General features: G+C 38.8%; 2 protein-coding genes across 3 annotated transcripts; both read left to right on the plus strand.

Moving 5' to 3' along the window:
- The first annotated feature begins 7,917 nt into the window (after positions 1-7,917).
- LOC140950669 (uncharacterized) lies at positions 7,918-8,873 on the plus strand. Its single transcript, XM_073399917.1, has one exon. It carries the CDS (start codon positions 7,924-7,926, stop codon positions 8,869-8,871), a length of 948 nt encoding a protein of 315 aa, XP_073256018.1. The 5' UTR covers positions 7,918-7,923; the 3' UTR covers positions 8,872-8,873.
- Positions 8,874-12,528: 3,655 nt separating this feature from the next.
- On the plus strand, positions 12,529-26,721 carry LOC140950182 (uncharacterized). Of its 2 annotated transcripts, none has more exons than XM_073399379.1 (13): positions 12,529-12,955; positions 14,392-14,538; positions 16,131-16,616; positions 16,842-17,593; positions 19,130-19,301; positions 19,833-20,012; positions 21,170-21,277; positions 21,848-21,979; positions 22,364-22,471; positions 23,131-23,302; positions 23,975-24,270; positions 24,755-25,142; positions 26,201-26,721. In XM_073399379.1, exons 1-13 carry the CDS (start codon positions 12,662-12,664, stop codon positions 26,404-26,406), a joined length of 3,441 nt encoding a protein of 1,146 aa, XP_073255480.1. In that variant the 5' UTR covers positions 12,529-12,661; the 3' UTR covers positions 26,407-26,721. The 2 variants fall into 2 exon arrangements, with proteins under 2 accessions (XP_073255480.1, XP_073255479.1); XM_073399378.1 differs by having other exon boundaries at positions 23,972-24,270; positions 26,201-26,720.
- The last annotated feature ends 208 nt before the right edge of the window (positions 26,722-26,929 follow it).

Genomic DNA, 26,929 nt, shown 5'->3' on the forward strand with positions numbered 1-26,929 from the left:
AAGCAGTTTCTCCATGGAAACCATACAAGGCTAAGAACACTTTACTTTGACATACATCTTTGCGACTAGCAAAGCATGTGGCTGGTAAAATCATATCTTTTGCCAGGAAGTCATTTAAAATTCAAATATTAGTCAACTATATAAAATTTGGTGACAGTTTATATGGCCAGTTTCAACTGCCGTGAAAGAAAAATACACTTGTTTTAAATAAAGAATATTATTTGATTATCTTATGTTTCTTTTGAGGCCATTTCCAAACTGTGTTTATTTGTAAAGTAAAAGACACACAGACAATTCAAACAATAAAATTTTATATATTGACCTTCGATTGCCGGCCTATCCTGTCAGCTAATAGACTCGTAAGAGTTTCCATTGGTTGAAACATAAACGTCTCGTCTGGAAAAGGAGAGTTTTATTACAGCCAAAAGTGAACTAAAAGCTAGCTCGAGTTGGCGCTTTGAGTTTTTACGCCGTCCGCCGGATTAATTGTTAAATCCCTTAGCTTAAACCGCTTAAATCGGGTGGAAATTGCGAACGACACCTCTTGTTCGGTTTCTAATTGTATAAAAATTAGTTTTGTTTCCAAAACCAGTTGTAGCAGGTTGAAAGTTAATAGAAAAATCAGTCTAGAAAATTAAGTTACCTGTCAAGAAAGAATAAATGCCTGAAGAAAAAAAAATCATTTGATTTATATCGCATAATAACTCTTGTAACACCCATATAATTATAAAGAATGAATTCTCACATGATTTAGAAAATATCTTATTGCAAGTGAAATGGCTCAAAAAGGGTAGATTCCTCCTTTTGATACGTACCGACAAATAGATAACTTATAGCGATATTTCTTTATTTGCATGCCATGACTCGCGTCCAACGCCTTAGTCGCTTTCTACAGAAAAGCTCTTTGCACTTAAAGATCTTTTAAGTAAAAAATTTCTAAAACGCAGCAACGGTTGTTTTGGTGATTGTTTAGGACCAAAGCAAACAATAAATATCACTACAGAAATAACATTAACTTGTACAACCTAGTTACGATAAACGAAGTCCTTCAATTTTTTACGAGTTACGGGCATTTTGGAAAAGAGACAGCCGTTCTTAGGCCAACGGTGAGTCTGTATGTCTTCCATTCCGTGGAGTTTTATCATTTATATAAGCAATCCATACATTTTGCTGTTCTAGTTTTTTTTCGGTTCTGAATCTGCAAGGTGGTTAAATCCTACTTTTGCGTTTTGGCTTGGTGCATTAAACACAAGGAACAAAGCTACAATGCGTAACCATGCATTCATTCAGAAGACAATAATCGGTTGTGGATGCATGTACGTACTACATTATCTTCAGTAGTTTTCTTTCACTGAGACGTTACTGTCTACGTGAAACGTTAAACATGTTTCAGTCGCAGACAGTAACGTGCATTAAAATGCACTTCTTTTCTACTGGTATAGTCTCTACATAAGTTACATTGTAGATTTCATGTAATTTTGGGAAAGTTCGGTTTGGTAAGTCAATATATATTTCCAACTTGTAAAAACCTAATCGGAAACATAAGCTACTATTTAGCAAATTAAACTAAAATTTAAGAGATGTCTGTCAAATTATCACATGAATTAAATAAAAGGCTGAAAATAATAATTTGTTTTTAAAAACAATTAGTTCGTAACTCATCTTTTAGTGTTTCTAATTTTTGTCTCATTCCATGGGAAACCTGACTTAAACGACATTGAGAGTGAAATTTTGATTTCAAAACCTTAGGACAGTACGTTATCCGTGAAAATAGCCCTTTAAACAATAGTCCAAGGAAAGAGAAAAATTGCAGCGGGATTCTAACACCTAGAAACCATTTCGGAGAGGTGCAAAGTTTGGACCAGCCAAAACAATGGTATGCGCATGCGTAAAAAAGAGGTCATCAATCATTCAGGTTAATGGAGCATCGGCACCTGTGAAAAAAGACGGGTGCTCCACAAAGTTCAGCCGCCGAGACCAGAATTTTCACACTTTAAATTAAAGAATCTCGCAATTGTGTCTTTGCAGTTCAGGAAACATCTGTTAATTGCTTCGCCACTTGGACGCGTTTGCGCTTTCTTTGAAACCGCTCCATTCAGTTCTCTTAATTTTGTGTCAGCCAATTCTTTGTCTCTTTCAGTACAAAGTTTAAAAAGGGAACGGCCAAGGTTGCCTGTGAGCAAAATATTGACATCTATTTGATACGATGCAATTTTGAAGCAACAAAATGTACTTCGCGCGGGACCTACCTATAGGTTCATTAAGGCTCTGTTAAAAAAATAGAAACATCTTTTTTGAACATATTCTCTTAAAATAACGAGGTCAATTTAATATTAAATGAAATGTGTTGGTTTATTGAAACTTTTGACAATTTCATGGCTTAGAATTAAAGCATTGCTAGTAATATCTAGCCGCGAAAATACTCCTTGTTCTTGCTGGCCAAGCGCCTGTCAGTTGTGTATTTACAAAGCGGAAATATTTATGAAGTATTCTTAACAAGCTCTCCCCTTGCGTTTCTCCTACGAAACGCGCTACTTTTTCAAGTTATTACGTTTTTCCATACCCAACACAAACCAAACATTTAAGTCCACAGTAAAGAGGTTCTGATATGCGAATACGAGTCGGCAACCTTATGACTGCTCGAGAAACCGAATTCGCACATTATTATTTCAATAAACGTTAAACTAGCAACTCACTCACTTCAAACGGCGGCGTAGTGATGCAAATGAATTTTTTGTGGAGTTTGAACCTCTTGGGGCCACCGTTTTCTTTATTTTGGCTTCCCCATGGCAAGCAAATCGAGAAACCTAAGAAATTTGTTTTCGGTCACCCATTTACAATCCACGTGTTTTTTGCCCCTTGTAAAATGTAGAATTCAATTACTGACGGGTAAAGAATTACTGAACCATTCATTGCTGAAAACAATAAAAAGAATACTTACTTACAAGGCCTTTTTCATAGACAAAATAAATCCGAATGCGACAATAAGAAATGGTTATTGGAATCGTCGCTATAGGAGGGGTTTTTGTGTTCTATGGAAAAGGACCATTTCCCATTCAAATTACCAGTTACCAATTCGTTTATTCGTTCGTTGAAGGCCAACCTGCCAAGGACACGCTCCGAAAGACAAATGTGACCTTCGAAAAAGCCGGTATCAAGACTGACAGCAGTATTCAGGAGACACTAGGATCAACAGGCCAAACAATTCACTAAAATGCCACCACCATTGTACAAAATACAAGTTTGAGGTAAAAACTCCAACATTAGAGAATTTTCAAGAATAAAAAAAGAGAGTTTTTCATTCTGTTACCGTTAGAAAAACAATCAACTTAACAATGCCAATGTACAACATAAAAAATGCAGCCGTAATATATACGTCGTTAAATTCTCTTCCACAAAATATAAGAGTGTTGTATTTCCTGCTTAGGCTAGCTAAATATTTTTAAATTTCTGCCGATTTTAGGCTGAACATATTCTCGTATCATTCTTAAATTGTGCAGTAGCTTATGAATTTCCGTTTTCAGAATATATCAGGGTATGAATTTTACAGTTAGTGCAGGTTAATTCGTTTTGTTGGCTAGCCACGAGAAACGGAGAAATAATTTTATACGATTAAGATGTAACTATATTGAAACGCCGGCATCAAGACCGCCTGAGTATTGGAGACACAGCTTGAACAGGCCAAAGAATTCATTAAAATGCCACAACCACTGCACAAAATCAAAGTTTGTAGTAAAAACTGCGACATTAGAGAATTGTCAAGAATTAGGAACTGAATTTTTAAATTAGTGTACAAAGACGAAAGTCACTGCTATAAATTCTGTTACCTGTTAGGAAAACAATCAAATTCCCAATGGGTTCAATGAACAACATGAAAGTGCAGCGATATATGCCGTTACAATCTTTTTCTTAAGAAGGTTGTGTTTTCGGCCCAGACTGAATATTCTTATTTTTCTGCCGATTTTAGGGTGAAGATATTCTTGACTGTATTATTCTTAAATTCTTCGGCGGCTTATATATTTCCGTTTTCAGAATGTGTTAGGGTATAAATTACAGTTATTGCAGGTTATTTCGTTTTGTTGGCTAGTCACGGTTTTGCCGTTTTGACAGAAGAAATCACTTTATACGATTAAGTTAAAAACATGTAATTATATTGAAACACCGTGTTCAAACGGCCTGAGTATCAAAGTTTGAGACAAAAACTGCGACATTAGAGAGTTGTGAAGAATGAGGAACCGAATTGTTAAATAATTAGTGTACAAAGACGAAATTCACTCGTGTGAATTCTGTTACCCGTTAGAAAAACAGTCGAAATCACAATGGCAAAAAAACAGAAAAGTGCAGTTAACAAATTTAAAAATGTAAGTTAGAATGTTTTGTTTCCGACCAGTCTGGATATTCTTATTTTTCTGGCGATTTTAGTCTGAAAATATTCTTGTATTGTCCTTAAATTCTAGGTTCTAGGTGACTTTTCCGACCCCTTTTCCGTTTCAGAATGCATTGAGGTCACTTACAGTAAGTACAGTTTTTCCGTTTCGAGTTGGCTAGTTTATAAGGTCTCTTAAGCTATAATTGGAAGAGTTCTTGATTTTTATTAGCCGTCGTCAATAAAGTTAGAAAAACACTGAATATTTGATCAATTTATGCGTGGGTATCTTTTTCCCTTCGCTTTTAGAGGCTGTTCATTAGAACTTTCCTTGAAAATCTCCAGCTCGGTTGATCTTAGACAAAGAATACTGCAGTCTCATATTTTTTCAGCCTTTTTTTAGTCACAGTAGATCGAAAGCACACGTGAGGGGCGAGTGGCGAGGAACCAGGGCGCAATCTCGAACAAAAATCTCAAACATCAACAAAGGTTGAAGGAAACGCCGGTGAAGAGTATCTTAACATTTTTTTATTGTTTCCTCACACTAGCGGTTTCGGCAATAACGATTGTGCCTTTTCGGTCACTAAAATTTGCTAACACTCATGTTTTTGACGAAAATATGTGAAAAGATAAGCCTCGTGATATTAAAAAGTTCTTCTCCCCCCGTTCATTCTCTCGGCGGGAAGCTTCCAACCCCTGCGGTACTTTATTGCAGATCATCAACAGAATGGACATGGAAAACAAAACTGATAGACTGACTTTTGATACACTTTAGCAGTCCTGGCCACAACCATAACTAGATATATAGTTTGTTGTAATTTGTTTAGTTCAGATGAGGAAAAAAAATTATCAGGCCTTTCCGGGGGGGGTGCGGGAAGGGGGGTTAGTAGGTTATGGTAAAAGTAATCGACATCGCTTGTTTTGATTAAAAGTTGCAATAGGCACGCAATGCGTGCGAACGTAAACAAGTCAAGCGCGCGAATATCTGCCGCGTGTCGCCGCGTGATGTGTCAAGAAACAGTATTTATCCCCGTTACATACGTCCCACAGATAACGCGCGGCAAACAAATTGGCCTCGCGGGATCCCAGCTAACCGGGCTGCCTTGGTTATCATGTAATCGCAAAGTTGACTTTTGTTGCTTTTAAAGGAGCTGTGTCATGGAATTCAGCCAAATTAGGAAATTACAAAATGCCCGTTTAATTAGGAGAAACATAAAAATAACCGCTTAAAACATTAAAGGAAGGTTAAAATAACACAACAGAAACAACAGATGCCACGGATGGGCAAAACTGAAGAAGATTCAAACGGATTGAAATTTGGGTTTTTGAAAACTGTTCAGCCTAACAGTCTTTCAAAATTGATCCCTGCTGCTTGCAACTTCAAAAATAATGGTCAGGAGACAGATTTGTTTGTCTCGGATCTCTGATTTTGTCATTTACACTTTAAGTTCCATGGCGATTGAGGGCGACTAATTAGCAAAATTAAACAAAATGAACTGTACCGCCATGACACAGCCCCTTTAACCATGGTGCAAGATCTCTGCGAAGCGAGCCACCTCGGCTCATGTAGTCAGCCCTTAGTTCTATAGCCAAATTTTACGCCATCCCCCCTGGCCTCATCGATTTTTGAAAGTCCCCCGAACGCACACACACAACATTTTAGCCCTCCTCCCCCCTAACATGAGACAGACTGTTTAGGGATGGACAGGATGAAAAACTGAGATGCGAGAATCGAAGGCGCAAGCCGCTATAAGGGCATGTTCCTCTAGAAATTTTGAGATGTTGATATCATTTCTAGTCAATGCTATCAAAGATATTGTTCATCGTGGATAATGTGTATAAAGGGTTTCGTTAATCGTTTGGCTCACGATCGTCACATAGATATTGATCGCAAAAAAAATACATAAATCGTTTCGACCGCGCACTGTAGTTCTTCATCAGGCGATAGTCAGGTTAGTGACGATTTATTTAGTAGAACTAATTGTATCACCGTGGCTGATAGTGATTGGTGTATCACAAAAGTCGCTCATGATTGGTGGGTTTCGATCCAAAGCATGGTTGGCATTATTAGAGGAGGAAACTGTTCCCTCAGCGGTCTTTTGTGGTAACGATCGGCTGCTATATTGTCTGATCATAGGCATCCACGCTTTAGGAATCTCAATTCCACTGTCCCAGTTGATGTTGTTAGGATGAAGTCTTATGTGGATAGCCTCTTTAACTCGATCAATAACTGATCATCATTATCATCATCATCATCATCATCATTAATTAGCTTTTGTGTTAGAACAAATTTTAAAGGATATAGCAAGTTGTTATATTAGGCGAGGAGACTTCAAGAAACCAACAGGCTTATAGGAGAGGCCACCTGCGACAATCGTGAGACAAACGATTGACGAAAACCTTTACCAGTTTCTAGTGTTCTGAGAGGATAATTTCAGTAAAAATAATGTTCTTAGTAATCAATATTCATTTTTATGCTTTTTTAAAAAATACTAGTGAGAAAACACTTTTCCAAAAAGGGACTATTGTAGTGAATCACGTAGGGAATAGTCCCATGGTTCCAACGTCTTTTATTACGGTTACACCGAATAACGATTACGGTTGCTAAAAACAAAACAAAATTAAGTTACTAAGGAATACAAATTACAACTATGAAACAACAAAAATACAGGAAAGGAAACAAACTAAGCGAAAATACTTACAAACGTTGTGTGACTTGAACAAAGTGAACGAAAAATAAAACGTTGTTGCTGTGAACTCTGGGGCGAAACAAATCTAAAAAAAACGATGAGACTTACAAAATGATCTAAAAACAAAGAAAACTATGCAGATTGCAAATTGCCCCTCCAAATATAAGCCCACCAGGGGCTTGTACTTGGAAAATTGCCCTCAAATGCAAAGTAAAGCAAAGCAAAAACGGTAAATTTACTTCCAACTATAAGGCTAGCCCAATCGATTTTGAAACGCAAATTTCCCTCTGTAGAAAAGTCCCTCCAAAAATAAGCGCCTCAAAAAGGGCCTTTGAAAAATATAAAACCCGGGGCTTATTTTCGGAATTTTACGGTATTTGACGAGAAATGCGGCAGTCCCGATCCAATGAAAAGGGGATGGTTGGACAGTCTGCCTGGGATAACACACAGATGTATAGCTAACTAGGTCGAAAAGCTGCGTGTTATCATTAACACACCCACCTACAGTGCACAATTTTTGCTGCACAGCAGTCGGCCAATAGCTTCCTATTATGGCTCTTGCTTTACCTGATTCCCTCCTCACTTCTGGCTGCTTCTGGTGAGCATATTTCGATCATTGTGTCAACATACATTCACATATGAAAAAATGTACAAAAACTCGACGTTTCTAAATATCAAATACCAAAAATGTAGACAAAATGAATAAATAAATAAATAAATAAATAAATGAATAAACAAATATATATAAAAAAAATAATTAACGCTTGATGGCAGGGTTACCGAATACCCCCAACTGCCCCCGGTCTCTTTTTTCTCGCCCCAAGCGTCCTCGGTAGAACAGTGCGCCTGTTACATGTTGCGTTAAAGATGGCGGATCATTGGGTTGCGAAGGTTTTTCCTCCCAGATTTCAGTTCTCAAGCGTAGATGAGATGTTGCAAAATAACAAGGAAGAAGAAACGGAGAACAAAAGGACTCATACTGGCGATGAAGTGTATCGTAAAGTTTATTATGATGAGGAAAAAGCCAAGAAACCAAGTGATGAACAATCAAATTCCAAACGACGTCGTGCTCGTGGAAAGCGCGAGACTGATCCCAGTGATACAAGCAGAAAAGAGAAGAAGATTGAGATGAAATCACAAACTAAAGACGATGATGAATGTATATGGAGTCAAAGTGAACTGAAGATGCTACGAAAGTTTCTACAAAAAGCTAAGATGCAAAACCTTCAACTTGCTGCACTTCTGGAATCGGCGCAAAGCGAAATAAGAATGTGGAAAGAAAAGTTTAAAGATGTGACCGAATCGGAGGATCTCGTAAAAAATAGATATCAAGTTCTGAAAAAGAAATATGAACGATTGAAAGTCAACTATAGAGCATTGAAGGAAGACGTCAGAAAGTATCATAACAACTTGAAAGTTACAAGAAGAGATTATCAAGAACTACAAAACGAGAAAAACGATATTGAGAAATCATTCAACGAGACAAAGTTAAACCTGAACAGGGAAAAACTCCACAGTGAGCAACTTCAAGCAAAGTTAGAGAGGAGAGAAAGGGAATTTGAGGAAAGTTTGAAAAGTTGTGAATTCTTCTTGGAACAACAACATTTACTTGAGAAAACAAAGTTGCAAAGAGACATTGATAGACTGAGAGAGGAATGCGAAAAGGAGAAGGAAGAAAACAGCTTAAATAAGAAGGCACTAGAACACCTAAGGACCCATTTTGCCAATCTGCAGATACTTGGAGATAGTACAGAGAGAAGTAAAGAAACAGATAATGTACTTAGTGTTGTAGATATTGACTATCTGCCAACATAAATAACACTGTACTGTCAAATGGTCAGAAACTCATTAATGGGTGGTGAACGGTTCCTTAGAAAACGTGGCTCTTCGAAAATTTTTGCTCAATCTCAAAATCTCAAAAGCTTTTGCAATGAGTCTTGAAGTCTCCTTTTTGTATGTTTTTGCATATCAGAGTCTTGTTTTTTTTTTTGCTGAAGTGCGTTGTCTTTTTGGATTTGTCATGCATTTGTTTGGTTTTCAGGAGTCAAGTTTTTTGGGGTTCAAGGGCACAAGTTCTCAAACTCTGTGGGCAAATTGGGACAGTGCAGCACAACTTGCATTTTAAGATCACATTTACTCTGCCTTCTGTTAATGCTGCACTTACTTGATTCAATATTATTGTTGCCTTTTCTACTCAGTTTTGCTATGATAAGGTCTCGGCTCGGATTTTCTAAAATTGTTGAGGTCTTGGTCTCAGATTTTCAAGCAGGGGACTCTGCATATTGGCAAATCTTGGATCTTACCCTTTGCCACCCCTTCATCAACAAGGATAAAAGTTAGGATTTGAAGAGTGCCGACTTTCTGTGAACTTTTCTGGCAGCCTTGTAATGTATCTTGTTTTTTAAAAAAATTAAGAGGGGGTTGGGCTGAGCTTTTCCCTATGAAGCTACATGACACTGATAACAGCTAACTTTCGCAATGTTTCCTTGAGTAAAACAATTTTTTGCCATTTTGCAAAATCTTACAGCAACGAATGGAATTCTCTTTGTTTAGAAAAGCATTGGTCAGATTCTGACTTACCTGTCTAATGTGGCTTCCATATTTTTGGTACAACAGCCCACATAGAGAGGATGTCTTTAAAAAAGAGTGTGTGCTGAGACATCTGCTAGAAAACACTTTCCTGCCCTCAGGGTTCTGTTCTCAATACTGTAATATTGAATGTAGGAAGTCAAAGCTCTGAACCTCTGAAAACCAGGGTGCCATGAATATATATATTTTTTTATGCAAGCCAAACAATTTAAGAACAAAAGTGAGTCACCAGGGGCCACAAGTTACAACTAGAATCTGTCCAAAATAACTATTTGTGACTGAAAAAAGGCAGCTTCCTTCCCATGATCTGAATAGTTTGACCTTGATCCAGGAAATTGAGACCAGATTAGTAAGTTGGCATCCATTTTCATCAAACATTACTTCTTAAAAGGACCGTGGGCCCTTTGCACTTTGCATTGTACTAGAAGTTGTAGGGGTTGGGTTCCCTTTTCTTTTGTTTTCCTGCCCTTCGAAGTCACATGACCTTCTCTTTTGTTCTTCTTGTTATGTTGTAGTTTTAGGTGTTCTGCACACCTAAAGTAATGACCAAACAGTGACCAAAAATCCAACTTGAATGACTGCATTGTTGGGGATGACTGTATTCATGTTTTGGCACAATTCAAATCTTGTATTGTCTATCAAAGGGAAAATAAAAGTCTGTGTACACAATGAATAATTCATTGCCACAATAGTATTTAATTAACTTTTCATTAACTCCCAAGTCTCATTTTTGAACATGCAGTTACATTCTGTACACTGTCTTTGTATGCCATACTTTTTAAAACTTTACAGGCAGCAAACAGTGGACCCCAGAGTTTTTCAATACCAGGGTTCTTAAAGATAAAAAATGTTTCTGTAAAATGTATCATATGTCCATAATAAACAGCAATTAGGTACTAGGATTGGACCATTTAACTATGACTTAGGGCACAAATAAGTTAAAACTGGCCAAAACCAGCTTACCATTTAAAAAAGTTTGATAAACACTCCCATCATTTTTGCAGGGGTGTTCCCTCTGGGGACAAGTAATCCTGCAAAAGATGAACAAGCAGACCAGCAGTGCTACCCCCTACCTCTATTGTTGCTATTTAGAAGTAATGTTACTGTCACCAGCACTGATTAAGACAAAGTGAGATCTGGGTACAAGATTAAGGAGTAACTTATTGGTAAAACTTGAGAGACTATGGTAAAACAAAGTCTGCAGGGCTGGTGATCAGTGGACTGTGGTCATGAGTAAAAGAAACTTCTCTTGTCCCACTACTTAGCAAAAGTACCTCTATTACTATTATTATTATTATTATTATTATTATTATTATTATTATTATTATTGTTATTATTATTATTATTACTATTATTCACTATTATTTGTTTCTTTTATGATTAGCTTTAGAGATGTCCTCCCTCCTTGAATAATTCCAAAAATATTCCCTTGATCAAGGAAGAATAAATGCTGCTCAACAATTTTACCCCTCTTTTCTCTCGACTGCATTTTCTACCTTCCACTTAAAAAACACTTAAAAAAACCAGTTGAATCAGCAACCTTAAAGCTACATTTGGAGCATATGAATTTACCTCCGGGAAGTGGCAACAATGGACAGCTCTTTCTCCTACATTTGAGCTCACCAGCATAGCATAGCAGGAGCGGATTCAGGATTTTTCTTACGAGGGGATGCACCATTTTACATAAATTCTTCAACCTCATGTCACGTTTTTCTTCAACACAAATAAACCACAATTTTTTTCTGTGCAGAATACCAGTTGTATTAGAAAGCCGCAGGTCGTTACGGGGGGGAGTGTACACCCCTTGCACCCTCCCCCTAGATTCGCCCCTGTAGCTGTGAGTCTAAGACACATTTTCCCTTAGTTAACTGCAGAGAAGTACTCCTTCAAATTCCAGCTCGTTCCGTGTTTATCATTTTGGTAGCTGTTGCCACTTCAGCAGAGTTGTGTGGCTAACCCAGCTAACTCCCACCCCCCACCCCCTGAGCAATACAAACACCCATTTACTACAAAGAAAGCTTTGTTTCGGTACCCTGTCTCCAGAGGTCTGTTCTCAATATACGAAATAAACTTGTTGACACGGCTTCGCCGCGAACTATCAGAAATCGATAAGAAAAAATATCCTCTGGAACCCAGGGTATTGTTTCGGTTGCTTATTTGCTGTTTCAAATTATTGAGCAAATCATTGTTTTAACCCAAAAATAGTCAAAAATAAACCTCTACCTTGGAAAGGGCGCATTGGCAGCAGTGAGCATTGAAATTCCATAAAGATAGTATATGAGTATGATTTGCATTCCTTTTGTTGATATAGTGCTTATATGCTTATATTCTCGCTTTTTAAAAAAATCATATATATTTGCCGTCAAATCGACTAAACTGCGGGAAAATAGAGTACTAAAGTGATGACGTCATAAAAGTGAAATTTCTGAAATTATGGGATTTGTCAGGATATTCTGAAAGAACAATGTCTAAGAGGCCTACTTGCCAAAAATGAGCATTTGGGGGCAAATTGTCTCTGAGATCGTAGCCCAGTTATACTCAGAAAACTCCATACAAACCCTTCTAATTTTTTTTTGGGTCGACCCAAAAAAAATTTAGAAGGGTTTGTATGGAGTTTTGTAAGCATAACTGGGCTACAATCTCAGAGACAATTTGTCCCCAAATGCTCATTTTTGGCAAGTAGGCCTCTTGGACATTGTTCTTTCAGAATATCCTGACAAATCCCATAATTTCAGAAAATTTCATTTTTATGACGTCACACTTTAGTACTCTATTGTTTTCCCCTACGATTTCGCGCAATTTCTTGGTGTTCTGATTTTTGAACAATAGCTAGCCATATATGGTTGCCGAGAGAAGCCTAGCAACACTCGATAACAAAGACATGTCATTTACAGCCATTATGCAAAGCTGAGCAGATGAGCAATCAGTGTATTAGAAGCACTAAGAGTACGTGTTTGTATTCGATTAAAGGCTGCAGAAGTCGCTGTTAAGGCTTCGTAAGTGTTTGTTATGAGGAATGAAAAGGCGGACGAAAATCTCCACTTCGAATCGAGCGCTTCGATTGAACACTAGTCAATATCGCCGGGAGTACAAGAGCGGTGCTGTCTACCATGGCGAACTCGAAGGGACGAAGAAAAGTGGGAAAGGGATTTTTAAGTGGCCAAATGGAGCTTGCTACGATGGAGAATATGTTGATAACACAAGGCATGGTTATGGGAAGCAATTTTGGCCAGATGGATCGATTTATGAGGGAGCATTAGTGCGAGATCTTCGGCATGGCCGTGGCACCCTAACATGGCCAGATGGCGAGGTAAGGTCTGAATAAGGTTATAAAACATAGTGAAGGAAGAGGTTCTTCTCTTCTGAGATTGCTTTCCATGGAATCATTTAAGCCTTTTTTATTTATATCATTAGCCATTTGAAAGAACTTTCAAGAGGATAAACTTATAGGTCTTGTCAGAACGTTCAATTAAGCTTAAAATAAGCTTATGTTTTCGAGTATGTTCAAAATAAATTAAGATTCGAACGAATAATTTGCTGTTCTAAACACCATTATTTTTCACAGTTTCTTGACAGAAATTTTACGCTTCGTCTGTGCAAGACACAATGTTGTGAGTTTATCGTCTAAAGCTTCTCATAATTTATTAACAAGGTGCAGGAAAATACATTTCTGATGCCATGTTTGTGGACTGCAAAATAATTAAAGCTTATTCACGGCCAGTTACAAATTCCTTCGGGTTATTTTAGGTCAGATGACTTTGCAAATTACACCTAATTATCAGAGACGAGAAATTTTCACGTTTCTTTGTAGATTTTACACCCAACAGCTTTATAATCCATTCATATGTAAATGTTACAGGTCTAAATTAATTCGGGTTAAATTTTTTTAACCTTAGCAGTGGAGTTGATTCTCTGTTTCCTTTGTATGCTAGCCCTAATTGTTAAAGGGCTAGGAAACAAATGAAATTGGGTATCAACCTAGGTTAAATAAGTTTAACCTGAATATAATTTTGACCTGTACCAAAAAAGGTAGAAGTGATCGCGACAGTATACATTTGTGGGCAATTCACTCTTTTCATGTCGACCACAATATGCGCCTTGTTTACCCCCCAAATTTTCCTTGATAACCATTGTCTTTGATTTCTCTTCTTGGGATGACTGTAATACCTAGGAGAAATTTCATAGAATGGTTACAGCTGTATGTAAATTTTGTGTGTGTGTGTGGTGCGGGGGGGGGGGGGGGGGGGGAGGGGGAAAGGTCTCGGTAAAAAAAAGTGAATAAAAGGCCGGGGGTGGGGGTGGGGGTACTGCCATATATGGGCTATATGGGAATGTGCCACTGTGAAGGATATGGTTTTCAAGCAGTTTACTCTGAGAGTTTGGGTCTAGAATAGGGTATAATTCTCCAGGAAACTGATCCATTGGTTGAGGATTTTAGGGTAGACTAGGGAAACTGGGAATTGCCACTCAAAGATATAAAAAAATCAAATCGGCAAGTTTAAATTTACACAACTCAGCTTGAAAGCTACTCTAGGATAGGGGGGGGATTTGAGGAGTTTAGTCTAGTATAGGGTAGCAGAATTCAGCTGATTTAGCTCTTGTATAGGCTAAGGGTTCCAGGGGTCCCAGCATAACAATTAACCATTAAATAAATAAAATATTAGTAAATATTAAGCTCTCTCTTAGTGAAATTCTCCACTGTATGACTTATAATATGTTTAATAATAATCTTGTTTGTAATATTAGAGTTACAGCGGAGAATTTTACCGTGACAGAAAGCACGGTAAAGGAGTGTACACTTGGCCAGATGGTACAGAATTTGATGGATACTTTGAAAATGACAAAAAAGAAGGATTTGGAACATTCACATTCCCAAGTGGCAACAAATTTGAGGTTTGTACAATCAATCAATCAATTACATGAAATGGCAAAATTAACACTTGTCCATGAATTTTTTTCTCCTAGACTCATGGTGAGAATATTATCTTCCATTATTGATCAATATGACAAGTACATTTGTGATTATAATATTATAAACCCAGGTTCAGTCGGTTTGTTTTCATTGTACACTTTTGCAAGTCTTTTTGATTGATCCTTATAAAGTTTAATTATGTAATTTAAGAGTCATGAGTACATGTGTACAATATTAAAAGAAAATGATCACCTATCGGGCTAAATTAAAATTTACCACTACCCAGTTAGCTCATTTGGGTGAGTGCTTGTCTGCTGAGTGGTAGGATGTGGTTTCAAACCCCGTCCAGGCCAACAGCCGGGGTCTTATAAAAACTGCTGACATTATGCTGGCTGTTATTCAAGATATTGTCTCGGTTCAGGTGATCACGTCATGTGCAGTGCATCATGTGCAGTGCAGTTAAGCTGTTGGCCTGTTTCCTTTATCTTGTGTTAGCAAGGGGATGGGGAACTCTTACTGCTTTTTGAAAAGGGACTCAAGGTAACGTAGACCCTCCTGGCCTGGTGGTGTGATCTATCTCTCAAGGGGGGTTGGGGGGGGGGGGGTGTCTATTATAGGCCTGCAGTTATTGCTGTCATGCACTGTTGTGGTGACCCTGCCAAGATATTACTCTATTTCCTTGACTAATAGCTGGGGCGATTATTCTTTTTTTCGCACCAAAAGGGGGCGATTATTCAAGGGAGGCGATTATTATCTTAAATACTGCTCACTGAAAGTCATGGCCTAAATATTTTGCTTTATCATCCCATTAAATAAAAAAATAATCATTAAGAATACTGAACATGGACTTTATTTGTGTTTCAAATTTGGTCCCTTGGTTAATTTTCAATGTCAATATCCTCGACGTCAGAGCGCGAATCATCACTTATCAGTGTAGCTACATCAGTCTCCACTTCAGCTTTGTTTGTTATTCAAGGTGTCAATTTTTAACCCGACAGGGAGGAGATAAAAGAAAAAGACAATGGCGAGAGGGTTGAGGGGCATTATTCAAGGAAGGCAATTATTTTAAATATTTCCATCAAAGGGCGGCAATTATATGAGGGAGGCAATTAATCGAGGGACTGCTATTGTTCGAGGAAATATGGTATTTTTGTCAAACCTCAGTAAATAAAAAAATGTCCAGATTGAATTTGAGACTGCATGTGTAATGATAAACTCAATATAATGACTTGGTAAACAAGGAAAGCCTATAATATAAGTCATTTAATGACTTATATTATAGACTTTCCTTGTTTACCATCTGTTTCATACAATCAGAGTACTTTGCATTTATGGCTTTCAGAGTTTGTTAGTGTCTTACTTGCTTACACTTACTTACTTACAACTTGACAGTGTAATGTTATTGTTTCTACTGAAGTTGCAACTATAAGCTCTCTTAAATACAATGTATTACAACATGAAAATAAATGGAAAACACCATGGGGAATTATATACATCTTGCTGTTCAAGAGGCAAAATCATAAATTTTTAAATATTATTAATATGTTTGAAATTATGTTTTGTCACTTTACAGGGAATTTATAGAGGTGATGAACGAGATGGGCCAGGAATTATGACTTACGTTGACAGTGAACAAGATGTTGGTTTATGGTGTGGAGAACGCCTCATAAAACTTTGTTCAGTGATGGACAGTGCATTTCTTTTTCAACATTACTCAAATTACAATGTAAATGCAGGAAACAACCTTTCAGGCAGAGTAAGGCGAGCCAACACTGCAAAACAGAACATTAGAAACACGTCACCTTCCTTGCAAGACTTTGAAGGAGTTGAAGACAGTAAACTGCAGTCTCAGATTCCAAATTCATTTCCATTTTCAGATATTTTGGAAGGTGTGCGAGGTGATAAAGGTCCTAAAGGACCAACTGAACAATCTTCAGAGGAGCTTTTAAAGGCTGCTGCTGCAGGAGACTGCTTTAAAGTTCGAAATTTGATTGAGAGTGGGAAAGTTCACGTGGATGTTGCTGACAAAACAGGATACACTGCGCTATTGGCTGCCTCGGTGAGTAGTAGAGGGCGACCTTTGGTAAATCCTAAATCTTATTCTCGGTTGTTATTTTATTTCCATATGTATGACATGAGTTTGAAGTGAACAAGTTAGAATCAAGCATATGATGCAGGGATCGAGTCTTAGATAGCAAGTTGCTGGGGGGATTCCCCCCCCCCCCATCCTCCCCCTACATCTGCCCCTGAAATTAAAGTCAATCTAATTTTTTTATTCCCCAAGGTTAATTGTCACCGTGATGTCATAAACTGCTTGCTGGACAATGGTGCCAATGTGAACAAGTTAAATGATGAAGGATTGTCAGTTCTTGCAGCTTGTCATGTTCTCTTCTACACAAAACACACTTGGAAGGATAATATAGCAGAAAACATTCCTCATGAAAACTTGTTCAATTGTATACAGGAGGATGGACAGAAAGGGATTTATATTCATCGAAATTACCGTCAAAGTGCAGCTGTGGAAGATGCTAAAATGGAGACAAAGTCTGAGTCAGGAGAAGTGGATGTAAATTCTGATGATGAATTTGTAGCGAACTGCACTGAAAGTGAGAACAACCAAGTTGAAAGCAAAGATCAAAGGACATACAAGATTATTGAATTTAATGACAGAAAATCTGGAAATATGGATGAATCCGGTCATGAACTAGAAAACAATTTAAGCAATAATTTAAAAAGCAAATTAGACCTCAAGAAAAATGGTTTTATGAAAGACTTTGAGAAACAAGGAATGGAAATAATCATTGACTCCAGTGTTGAAAATGTACTTGATTCTGGTATGCTGACACCGAACAGTAATGCATCTGTGACACATTACAATGTTGGTGATAAGACCAGCAAACTCAACATAATGAACCCATCATTGTTTAGTATGATGAGTGCTGTGAGCAGCACAAGGCAGCTGACAGAGTCTGGTGATGATTTGCGCAGTGAAAACAGCATGGAGCAAAACAAGCAAGTGTTGCTGGCTGTTCAGAGGTAACACGTTGTAAACCACGATCTAACTCTCAAATGTAATAGGAATCTTGATGATACTTACAGCTTTCAAATATGAAGTGTCAAAGATGGGTATTTTGACAGCACACACTGCTGCTTATGACAAAAAATTTCAAGGTTCTGAGATATGAAGGAAATGATCTCTGAAGATAAAAGATTAATTGCAGAGTTGATTTGACCATGAGTGCAGTACATCTGTACCCAGGAGGGGGCTGGGGTATGCTTGACCCGTGTGAGCTATAGAGGTATTTGCCACCCAAAGGGTTTGGTTCTGAGCCACTTTAAATGTTCAGTGTCAATACTACTACCCGTACATGTATGTGATGAAAAAATTCTTAAATAAAACGTGTTGAAATTATTCACTTCTTTGAATAATTTGCCATTAAAGTGCCCATCACCTAAAATTTTTTATTTTCTTATCTGAAACTACACCTTATTAAAATAACTTCTGCGAAAAAATTTTGCGATTTGGTCCAAAGAAGATTTTTTTAGAACTTTTTAAATACGTTCAAATTTGCCGCCATTTTGGCACACCATTCGTCTTAGTCTTCTCTCGGACTATGACTAAATATGACGTACTTTAAGGAACACGTGACCTTATCAACAGGAAAACATTACGAGTTCTGGTACGTTTTTCTATTTCAGAAAAACTTTCTTCTTGCGAAGACATTATGATTCAATCCTTACTTGTAATTTATCTTTTTTGTGTACAGCTGGTGAAGACAAGGTAATGCGAGTTCCTTAATTTACATCACATTACGTCATATGTGAGCCTGCTAGTTTGCATGATCAGCAGTGCAGGTGTACCGCAAAAATGTAGACTTCAAAAATTGGTTAAAAAATCGCGTCTTGTTCAAACCGCAAAATTTTTTCGCAGAAGTCATTTTAATAACGTATAGTTTCAGGTAAGAAAATATAAAATTTCAGGTAATGGGCACTTTAAAATAGGCACACATACAGCATTGCAAAGAAAGATTAAAAGGGTTTAAAACTTATACTTAGTTTTACATAACAAAAGAAAGATCTGATCACAGAGGTGACCACTAAAGTGTATGGCTAGGAAAAAGAAACTAGAACAAGGTTATGAGTTTGCAAGCTGAGTACAACTTTTAGAAGCCAGGTGGGAAGGCTAGTTCTAATGACAAGAGTATAAAATGGCATGATTTGGTCTGAAAAATGGTCAGGATTTTGAGAACTGGGAAGCACACCCAACCAAGACTTCCTTGGAGTAACCCCCCCCCCCCCCCCCCTCATCTCTCATCCTTTAAACAACTGTCACAGAAATTACATGAATGGGATTCTTCCACTACACATGTTGAGATCGATGTATTGATCCAATCTTTGCATCCTACGGAATGCATTCTATGAATTTTAAATTTTTGCATCTTTGGGGATTATTGTTATGTGTCAGGGACACAGGATGCAGAGGCAACAAAATCACTGAAACTCTGCTACATGTGTGATGTCATATTTTGATATTTATAACATGGTTTTTGTTTACTGGTAATTTGATTTTAGGCGTCCTCATCTTGAAGCAACAGTTCGACTTCTACTGAAGCGAGGTGCAGATCCCAATGCATCATCACTTCCAATGCCTGTACTTTTCTTTGCTGTCAAAGCTGCTGACTCTGCTGCTGTAGAAATTTTACTTCAGAAAGGTGCTGACACTTCTGCCAAGCTCTCAACAGAGGTAAAAAAAAATATTGATAAGTGCATGCTTGAAAAAATGGTAGGAGAACTTTCTGTGCTCTGAAATCTGTGCTACTGTACAAGGTAATGAATAAATATAATCATTATTACAATTTTGAATAATGTCTGCATGTCGGGTACTTTCATCCACAGACTCAGAAGTTTGAACTACGTACTAAATAAATAGTACCATTGAAAGTCCTGCTGAAGAGGTTTCATTTGAATGGTAACACCACAGGATTTCATCCACAGACTCAAAATTTGAACTACATACTAAACAAATAGTACCATGTGAAAGAACTGCTGAAGAGGTTTCATTGGAATGGTAACACCGTGGGATTTCATCCACAGACTCAAAAGTTAGAACTACATACTAAATAAATAGTGCCATGTGAAAGTACTGCTAAATAGGTTTCATTTGAATATGGTAACACCACAGGATTTCATCTGCAGACAGTAGAACTACATAACATTACCTCTAGCAGCAGCAAAAATGCTATTAACAAAACACTTTTGGTATTTATTATTCTAGCATTTAGGAATTGCACCTCTCCACATTGCCGTAGCCCTGCCTGATGAGACAGGAGTAGAGATCACTGAGCTTCTTCTTAAATCAGGAGCTGATCCTAACATTAGAGACAGTGCATTTGGTTCAGGGGATAATGGAAGGACAGCAGGCCATATTGTATGCTCAAGAGAGGATAATGACAAGGTATAATACCTGTGTGTAATATTGGGGAGCTTTAGCAGCAACAATGAGATTGAAAAGATTTTTTCTAACTTTTGCACAGAATAATGTTTATTTATTTATTTTTTTTGAGTAATTTAGCGTTATCCTCAGTAGTTTTTGTTTAAATTATATGTGTCCTTGACAAGATTAAAAGGAGCCTACACAGCAAGCATTGCACTCATTCCAAACATTTGCATAATAACTTGTGTGGAAATGCGTCCTAAGCAGGCTAGAAAAAAAGAGAAAATAGAAAGTTTGTGAACAGACTACTCGCATAGATCTTCTTATTCTCACATTTGTTTTCGTAATCAAAAATAGATGGTTCAGGATGCATTATCAAAAACAAGATAAGAAAAAAAAAACAATGTTATGGAAGTGAATAGAATTGCCCGCTTATGCCTATAAGGGGTGACGAATGGTCTTTGCGAGCATGCCGAGCACTGCGATTTTTTTGCGAGCACAAGCAGAAATAAAAAATTTGCTTTGTGAGCTTGCGAGCAACGCAAAAATTTGGGGAGCACGAGCAAGCAAGCACTCGTTTAAATTTTGCGAGCAAATCGAGCAAAGGTAAAATTTTGCGAGCAGTTAAAAATTTTAATGGACCATTCATCACCCCTCCTGCAGACTCATCTAAGCAGACCAAATCAAATAAAGAGATAATAGTAATTTTTTGAGTGGCAATGTATTTAGCACAAAAGTAATAATTGGGGACACTGTTTTTTACGTCTCCTACTGGAGACGGGTCCGCCATTTTATGTGGACATCCACTCCACGCGAAGGTCCAGCCACTTGCATGGCAAAGGAAGTACCTTCATTCCTCAGTTATTTTAAGACCCTGAGTATTGGTCCGGCCCCGGGAATCGAACCCACGACCTCCCACTCTGCAGCCAAGTGCTCTACCTACTGAGCTAATCCTGCCGCAAATAATCATCAATTTTTAAAGCTTAGTTAAACTCAAATAGGAGGTTGAGGTAACAAGTCATCATGCCACAAACAAGGACTATAAGAAGAGGCATGCTTTCTCTAATAATGGAAGTTCTTGAATCCAATATCTAGCCTTCCTTACCAAAAAAGCTTTGTCAATTAAAGTGGCTTAGGCAGTGACTAATTTACACTCTGATTTATCTGTATATTTACAGGTTTCATGTGGCATAGTGCGACTTTTACTGGAATATGGAGCGAATCCTGATTTGCTTTGTGAAGGCCACTCAGCTCTTTCTTTAGCAATCTATAGTGGAAATGATCTGGTAAGATATCCTACTTATTAACTGAGAGTGAGGTCATTTCAGGGAAATCTCAGACCGAGAGTTGTACACTTGAGCCTGCAATACAGGCAGGTGACACTGGTCAGCGGATACCCCAAGGTTCTATTTAGGGTATTTGAGGGGTAGAAGCTCCCCCCCCCCAACATGCCCAGCTCCCCCCTCCCAAATATATTGTTATCATTACAGTATATAAGTAATTATATTGGAAAAACCATCCAGATGCGACGAGATCAGTGCACATGAAGTAAGTATTCCCTGTCTAAGGACACTATATGCCAAAGAACATGATCTCGACTAAAAAATAAAATAAAATACCACTGTAACATTTCTCAAAATTGTATCTCAAAATGCACCAGATTGCATCTCAGCGCATATTTATTTCAAAAAATTTCCGAGGGGCATGCCCCCGGACCCCCCTAGGAAGCTCCTGGCCTTCTCTTCAGCCACTCGGGACTTCTCCCCCAAACGATAAATCCTAGATAGAACGCTGATAGGCTATGGAGCTGTAAGTAGTAGCTGCTTATCATCATTAATCATGTGTTTGTCTTGCAGGCTGTAGACACTCTACTAGAGCATGGAGCTAACCCCAGTCTTCGTCTTTCCAGGGGGGTGGGGTCTGCTCTTTGTGCAGCTACATCGTTCATGGCTGAAAGAAGAAGAACTCCAGCTGGAAGAATAAAACTTGTGAGTTCACAAGACTCATTAACTGCTCCTTTCCTCTTAGAAACCAAAGTCGTCATTTCCAAAAAATCTTAAATTTATTTTCGTTGTGTAAAAAAATGGAAATAAACATCAGCACGTTAAAGCACCGTGGAAGAGGTTTGATTTGAATGGTCACGTAGACCATGGATTTCCGTCTTGAACGCGCAAGTTAGAACTATCTTACAGAGTCAAAATTACTTTTAAATCCCGAATTTTGTTTTGCGCCACTGAAAAACAATGTTTACTACATGATAGTGTGTACTGCTGTACAGGTTTTATTTATTTCTAGCGTCTGCGTAGAGGGCTAGCCGTAACTTGGTCTTAGAATGAAAGGATTAATGACCGCTGATCTCATTTCCTTATCAGATTAACAAAATGATGAGAGCGGGCGCTAACATCTTATCTCCCATAACGGTGAACCTCAAGTACCCTCCTGGTACTGTAGTGGATTATGCTTACAATGTATTTTATCAGGTACACATTTGTTTTATTTTCTAAAGGCTGTTTTCTCTCCTTTTTTGGGACAGGGGGGTTGGTTTTAAAAGAAAAGCTGGGTCAATCTAGGTTTATGGGGAAACTGTCCTCCTACCCCTCCCCTTAGCCAACATTAACACTTATTTCTCACATAGGGCAAAATGTTGGCTTAGGGGAGGGGTAGGAAGGCGTTTTCCCAAAAACCTTAATTGATCCGAAAAACTTTGGTTCTGATCTGTGTCCGTGGGTGAATTAAGACCCAGTTTGTGGTGCGGTATCGAAATCAGAAGATTTGGATGGAGAATGGAAAATTGGTACATGGTGTAAAGAACTTGAGCTTCTCGTTCATATCCAGAGGGTAGGGTGGGACAAGTTACCGCTTTTTCGGTGCCTTGTCTAGAACAGGGTTGGAAAAAGCAGCTGAAAATGGTTTTGTATTGGCCAAGTTAGTCAGGATACCAGTGTCAGATCCCAAAATCCATAGAATACCCCCTGGGGGTATTCTAATTTCTATAGTGTCTCAGTAATCTGTCAGAAGGAAATTCTTTATAGTATAGCACTTTGGCTAATTATCAGAAAACTGCTTAAGTAACTTAAAGTAACTTGGCAGTAATCTAAAATGATTAACGATATAGTTTCTCTTTTTGTTTCATCCATAGGATCGCAAGATAGCTCACACTCCTTACCATGCCCTCTCGGCGTTAGAGCGCGAGTGTTACAATGCCCGCCGGGAAATGCTTGACCATTTAGGAGACCTATTGCGAACAAAGGTGTTGAAGAAGGAAAAAGAACTGATTGAAAAGCAGATAGAGGAAGCCGAGCAACAAACTGGTAAGCTGTTTTCCCATCCTGAGTCCAGTCAGGGCTCATTTGTCAGGGTGTCTTTCTTTCTTCTCTTATAGCCAGCGAAAACAGCCGTTTCTCCTCTCTCTTCACCGCTTGTGACGTTTCGCCAGGAGAGACGTGTGCGCCTCAGCGACAGAAATTCCATACTGGTGACGTAAAATCTGTAAAATCGAACAAATTTACATGTAAACATTGATTTACGTCATCATTGTGGAATTTCTGTCGCTTAGGCGCAGACGTTTTGGGTGGCTTTTTCGTTTTATCCAAAACTGTTGGCTAACCTTATGGGTCCGGTCGAAAGTTCGAGGATATGGAGTAGCCATACTTCCAGTAGACTAATCTAGGGGACGTTTTGTATGTAAAGCGAAATTTTCAGGAGACCTTTTTTAACAAGAAATGCAATATCTTGGTAATAAAATGTGAAAAACACAACCTTTGAAAATCGGAGATAACTTAGTAGAAATACTTCAATTGTCGTAGACTAATGGAACGATCGTCCAGACATTTCGAGCCTTTCTCGAGCTATATAAATTTTTTAGACAATATTTGCTACTTGCTAACAGTTATATTACAGAAAAAGGTGGACTAGTGCCCCTAGTACAGTGTTTAGGCACAGAAATAGTATATTGATCTCATTTGCGTCTTTCATTTCAGTAGCACAGAAACCGGAAGGAACTCCTCAATCTACCTGGGGGATCCTGAAGTCACCTGATAAAGCAAGCAAGATGAGAGAACAGCACTCTACCACTGTTACAAGAAATCTCGACTCTACCCCGGCAGGGAGAAATAATGATCCTAACTTGGCTGGAGGAAATGACAGCCTTAGGTTCAGCCGCGTAAGCTTTCGTCTTGAAAACGAGGTTTTTGGAGGGGATGAAATCGAGGCTGAAGCTGATCGTGAAGTCGAGGCTATCACTGGCGCTGACGGCGAGAGTCCGGGGACTTATGATGAAGTAGGATACAGTAATTAGTTATGCTCTCTCATTTGCTCCTTGACCGCCCGTAATCGCCCCTGAGGATCCACGTCCCTTCTACCGCTTGTGACTTTACCAGTTTTAACGGTCAAGGTAGACAGAGGTTTTCCATCTAATTTGTGCAGGATGAAGAGATCTTTCAAACCATGCCACGCCGGAAAAATAGGCAAAAAACATGTAACTTTCTTATGAGAATCTTGGTCCACCACCCAACCTTAGGATCCTTTGAAAACACTTTACCATAAGCGATTCCTACCGAAATGAAGTCTCCTAAATGCCTAGCAAAAAAACGAGGCAAAAATAGCGGAAGAAGAAAGGAGGAGAGATAGCGGAAAGAAAAAGTCAAGACTGGTGTCTCGAAATTTTGCTTTCTGCGCATGTAGATCAGAAGGCCGCGTATGGTTAAATTTGTTTGTTTGCTTTAGTCGTATTATCAATGAAATTTCTATTGGTTCGTCCTTAGGAAGAAAAGGAAGGGATAACTTCAGATACGTCGCCTGCTGCCGTTACCAGTAAAGAAAACACTCCGTGTTCCCCTGGGTCTGGGCTCAGTGCTGCCAATCAGCCGTCCATCAAGCCCTCGTCACCAGGTCGAGACGAAAACTGTGGATTACGCATTGCTGTGACCAAAGCCGCTGACCATATGAGCATTTCAGCGCTGGCGACTCAAGCTTTGAAGCAGCGGAAGCAAGTGATGAAAAACCGTTTCCGGTATTGTTATGAATGTGGGCGCTCCATTGGGATTCGTTTGTCAGCATGCACGCGGTGTAAAGAGGTGTTCTACTGCAGTAAATCTTGTAAATTAAAAGCTTGGAATGCAAGGCACAGGGAAGAATGCGTAAGATTGACAGGTAAGATGATTAAAAAGTGAAAATAGAGAGCCTAACTGTAAGCAACCACGAGGACAACGAGAACGACAACGTCGAAAAAAAAATTGGTTTTATGAGCAAACCAGCGGCTGCACGTGCATCACGCTTTTTAGTACATTTTTTTGACGTCCACTGCGCGACTACGACGTGAAACCATCTAATGCGACGTTTTATACAGGGCGTGAACATACGACGGCGAATTTTCCTTTCTCTGTTTGAACCTGGATTAAGTCCTCAAGAATTCACCCCCAAAAAATCGCCTACATTTGATAAATTGAGCGGGTCTAAATAGACGCAATTAAAAGTACGCGATTCATTTCTTTTAGCGACGTTTCAGGGCCGTCGTCGTCGTCGTCTTTGCTTAAGCTCCCCACTTTTTTCGAGACTACGACGTTTCGGCTTTCAACTAACGTTATTATCAAGTTAAAATATCTGATATATGGATAGGTTTAATCGTAAAATTTCTAGTCTACGAGCAGTCTCTCTTTTATCTTAGTCCGTCGGGCGAAACGCGTCGAGCGAAAATGACCACGCGCATGACTGAAGGGTGCGAGACGGTGGGCTACCGCCCTCTTTTCTCGCGTCTCGCGGCTCGCGGCTTCGCCGCTCGAAGCTCCCGCGCGCGTGCAGCCCCCTCACTAAATTTGAAAAAAAAGAGAGACTGCTTGCAGTCTATAACGTTTCGTGCTCGTGGAGCTGGGGTTAAGGTCGTCCAGAGAAAGTTCTGCAAAAGAGGTTAAAATTAATTTGAATGGTAACACTTTAGCATTTCGTCCACAGACTCAAAAGTTAGAACTCCAAACTAAATAAATAGTACCATGTGAAAGTACTGCCGAAGAGGTTTCATTTGAATGGTAACACCATAGGATTTCATCCACAGACTCAAAAGTTAGATCTACATACTAAATAAATAGTACCATGTGAAAGCACTACTGAAGAAGTTTCTTGTTAAAATTTGAATGGCAACACTTTCGGATTTCGTCCAGAGATTTAATAGTTAGAGTGACAATTGATCTCTCCATAACATTTGTTTTGCTTAGGAGGAGTAAAAACAGCGTCAAGTCGCCGAGCGGACAGTCCAACTCCCACCACAGACCCGGATGGCCCACCCCCCTCTACCGCCCCCGCAAGCTCTCAAAGAAAGACGCCCTCTCGGAGTAAGGGAGAAAAAGGTCGTAAGCCACAAACGACTTCTCGAACATCGAAGCGAAGTTCTTCAACACCAGTAATGAAGGGAAAGAAATGACAGAGACGTGGACTCGTTAAAGGTATAAAGAAGGGGTCTTGTGGAGAACCCGATGCTTCTGTTGGCTGTAGGCAGAGAGAAAAGTTCGTTTTCTTATGAGACGTTTGCACGAAACGGACACGTTAGACGAGAACCACCGTGCTGGAAGGCAAACAACGCCGTGGAACCTCGAAAATTAAATCAAGGAGATTAGCTTTTTGAATGATGTAAAGTTAGCCTTTACGATCTTAAAACTTAAAATTTAATTATAGTGATGGGTCTTCGATAGCCGTCTGTAATCATGCGACAGATTAAACAAAATCGTACGACCGTGTAGCGAAGGAGGTTTAACCACAAGAATAGGGACCTTTAGCATCACGTTTTTCATGGGAAACTGCAAACCGCAAACCGCAAAATGTCACGTGACCACGGCCTTGCGGTCACGTTTGCAGTTTGCAGTTCACGTTTGAACCGCAGGAGAGGCTTCCAGCGGTAAGTGATTTACGGAAAGGTTTTTTGCCACAAAAAATTGTACAGCCTCGCG

The sequence above is a fragment of the Porites lutea genome, chromosome 10, assembly GCF_958299795.1.
Source record: "Porites lutea chromosome 10, jaPorLute2.1, whole genome shotgun sequence".
NCBI lineage: Eukaryota > Metazoa > Cnidaria > Anthozoa > Scleractinia > Poritidae > Porites > Porites lutea.

Bases quoted from the DNA above. Each gene is read 5' to 3' on its own strand.
- LOC140950669 (XM_073399917.1), top strand. From the start codon at position 7,924: ATGGCGGATCATTGGGTTGCGAAGGTTTTTCCTCCCAGATTTCAGTTC.
- LOC140950182 (XM_073399378.1), top strand. From the start codon at position 12,662: ATGAAAAGGCGGACGAAAATCTCCACTTCGAATCGAGCGCTTCGATTG. The intron at 14,539-16,130 runs GTTTGTACAATC...GTCACTTTACAG, and splicing joins CAAGTGGCAACAAATTTGAG to GGAATTTATAGAGGTGATGA. The intron at 19,302-19,832 runs GTAAAAAAAAAT...TTATTATTCTAG, and splicing joins CTGCCAAGCTCTCAACAGAG to CATTTAGGAATTGCACCTCT.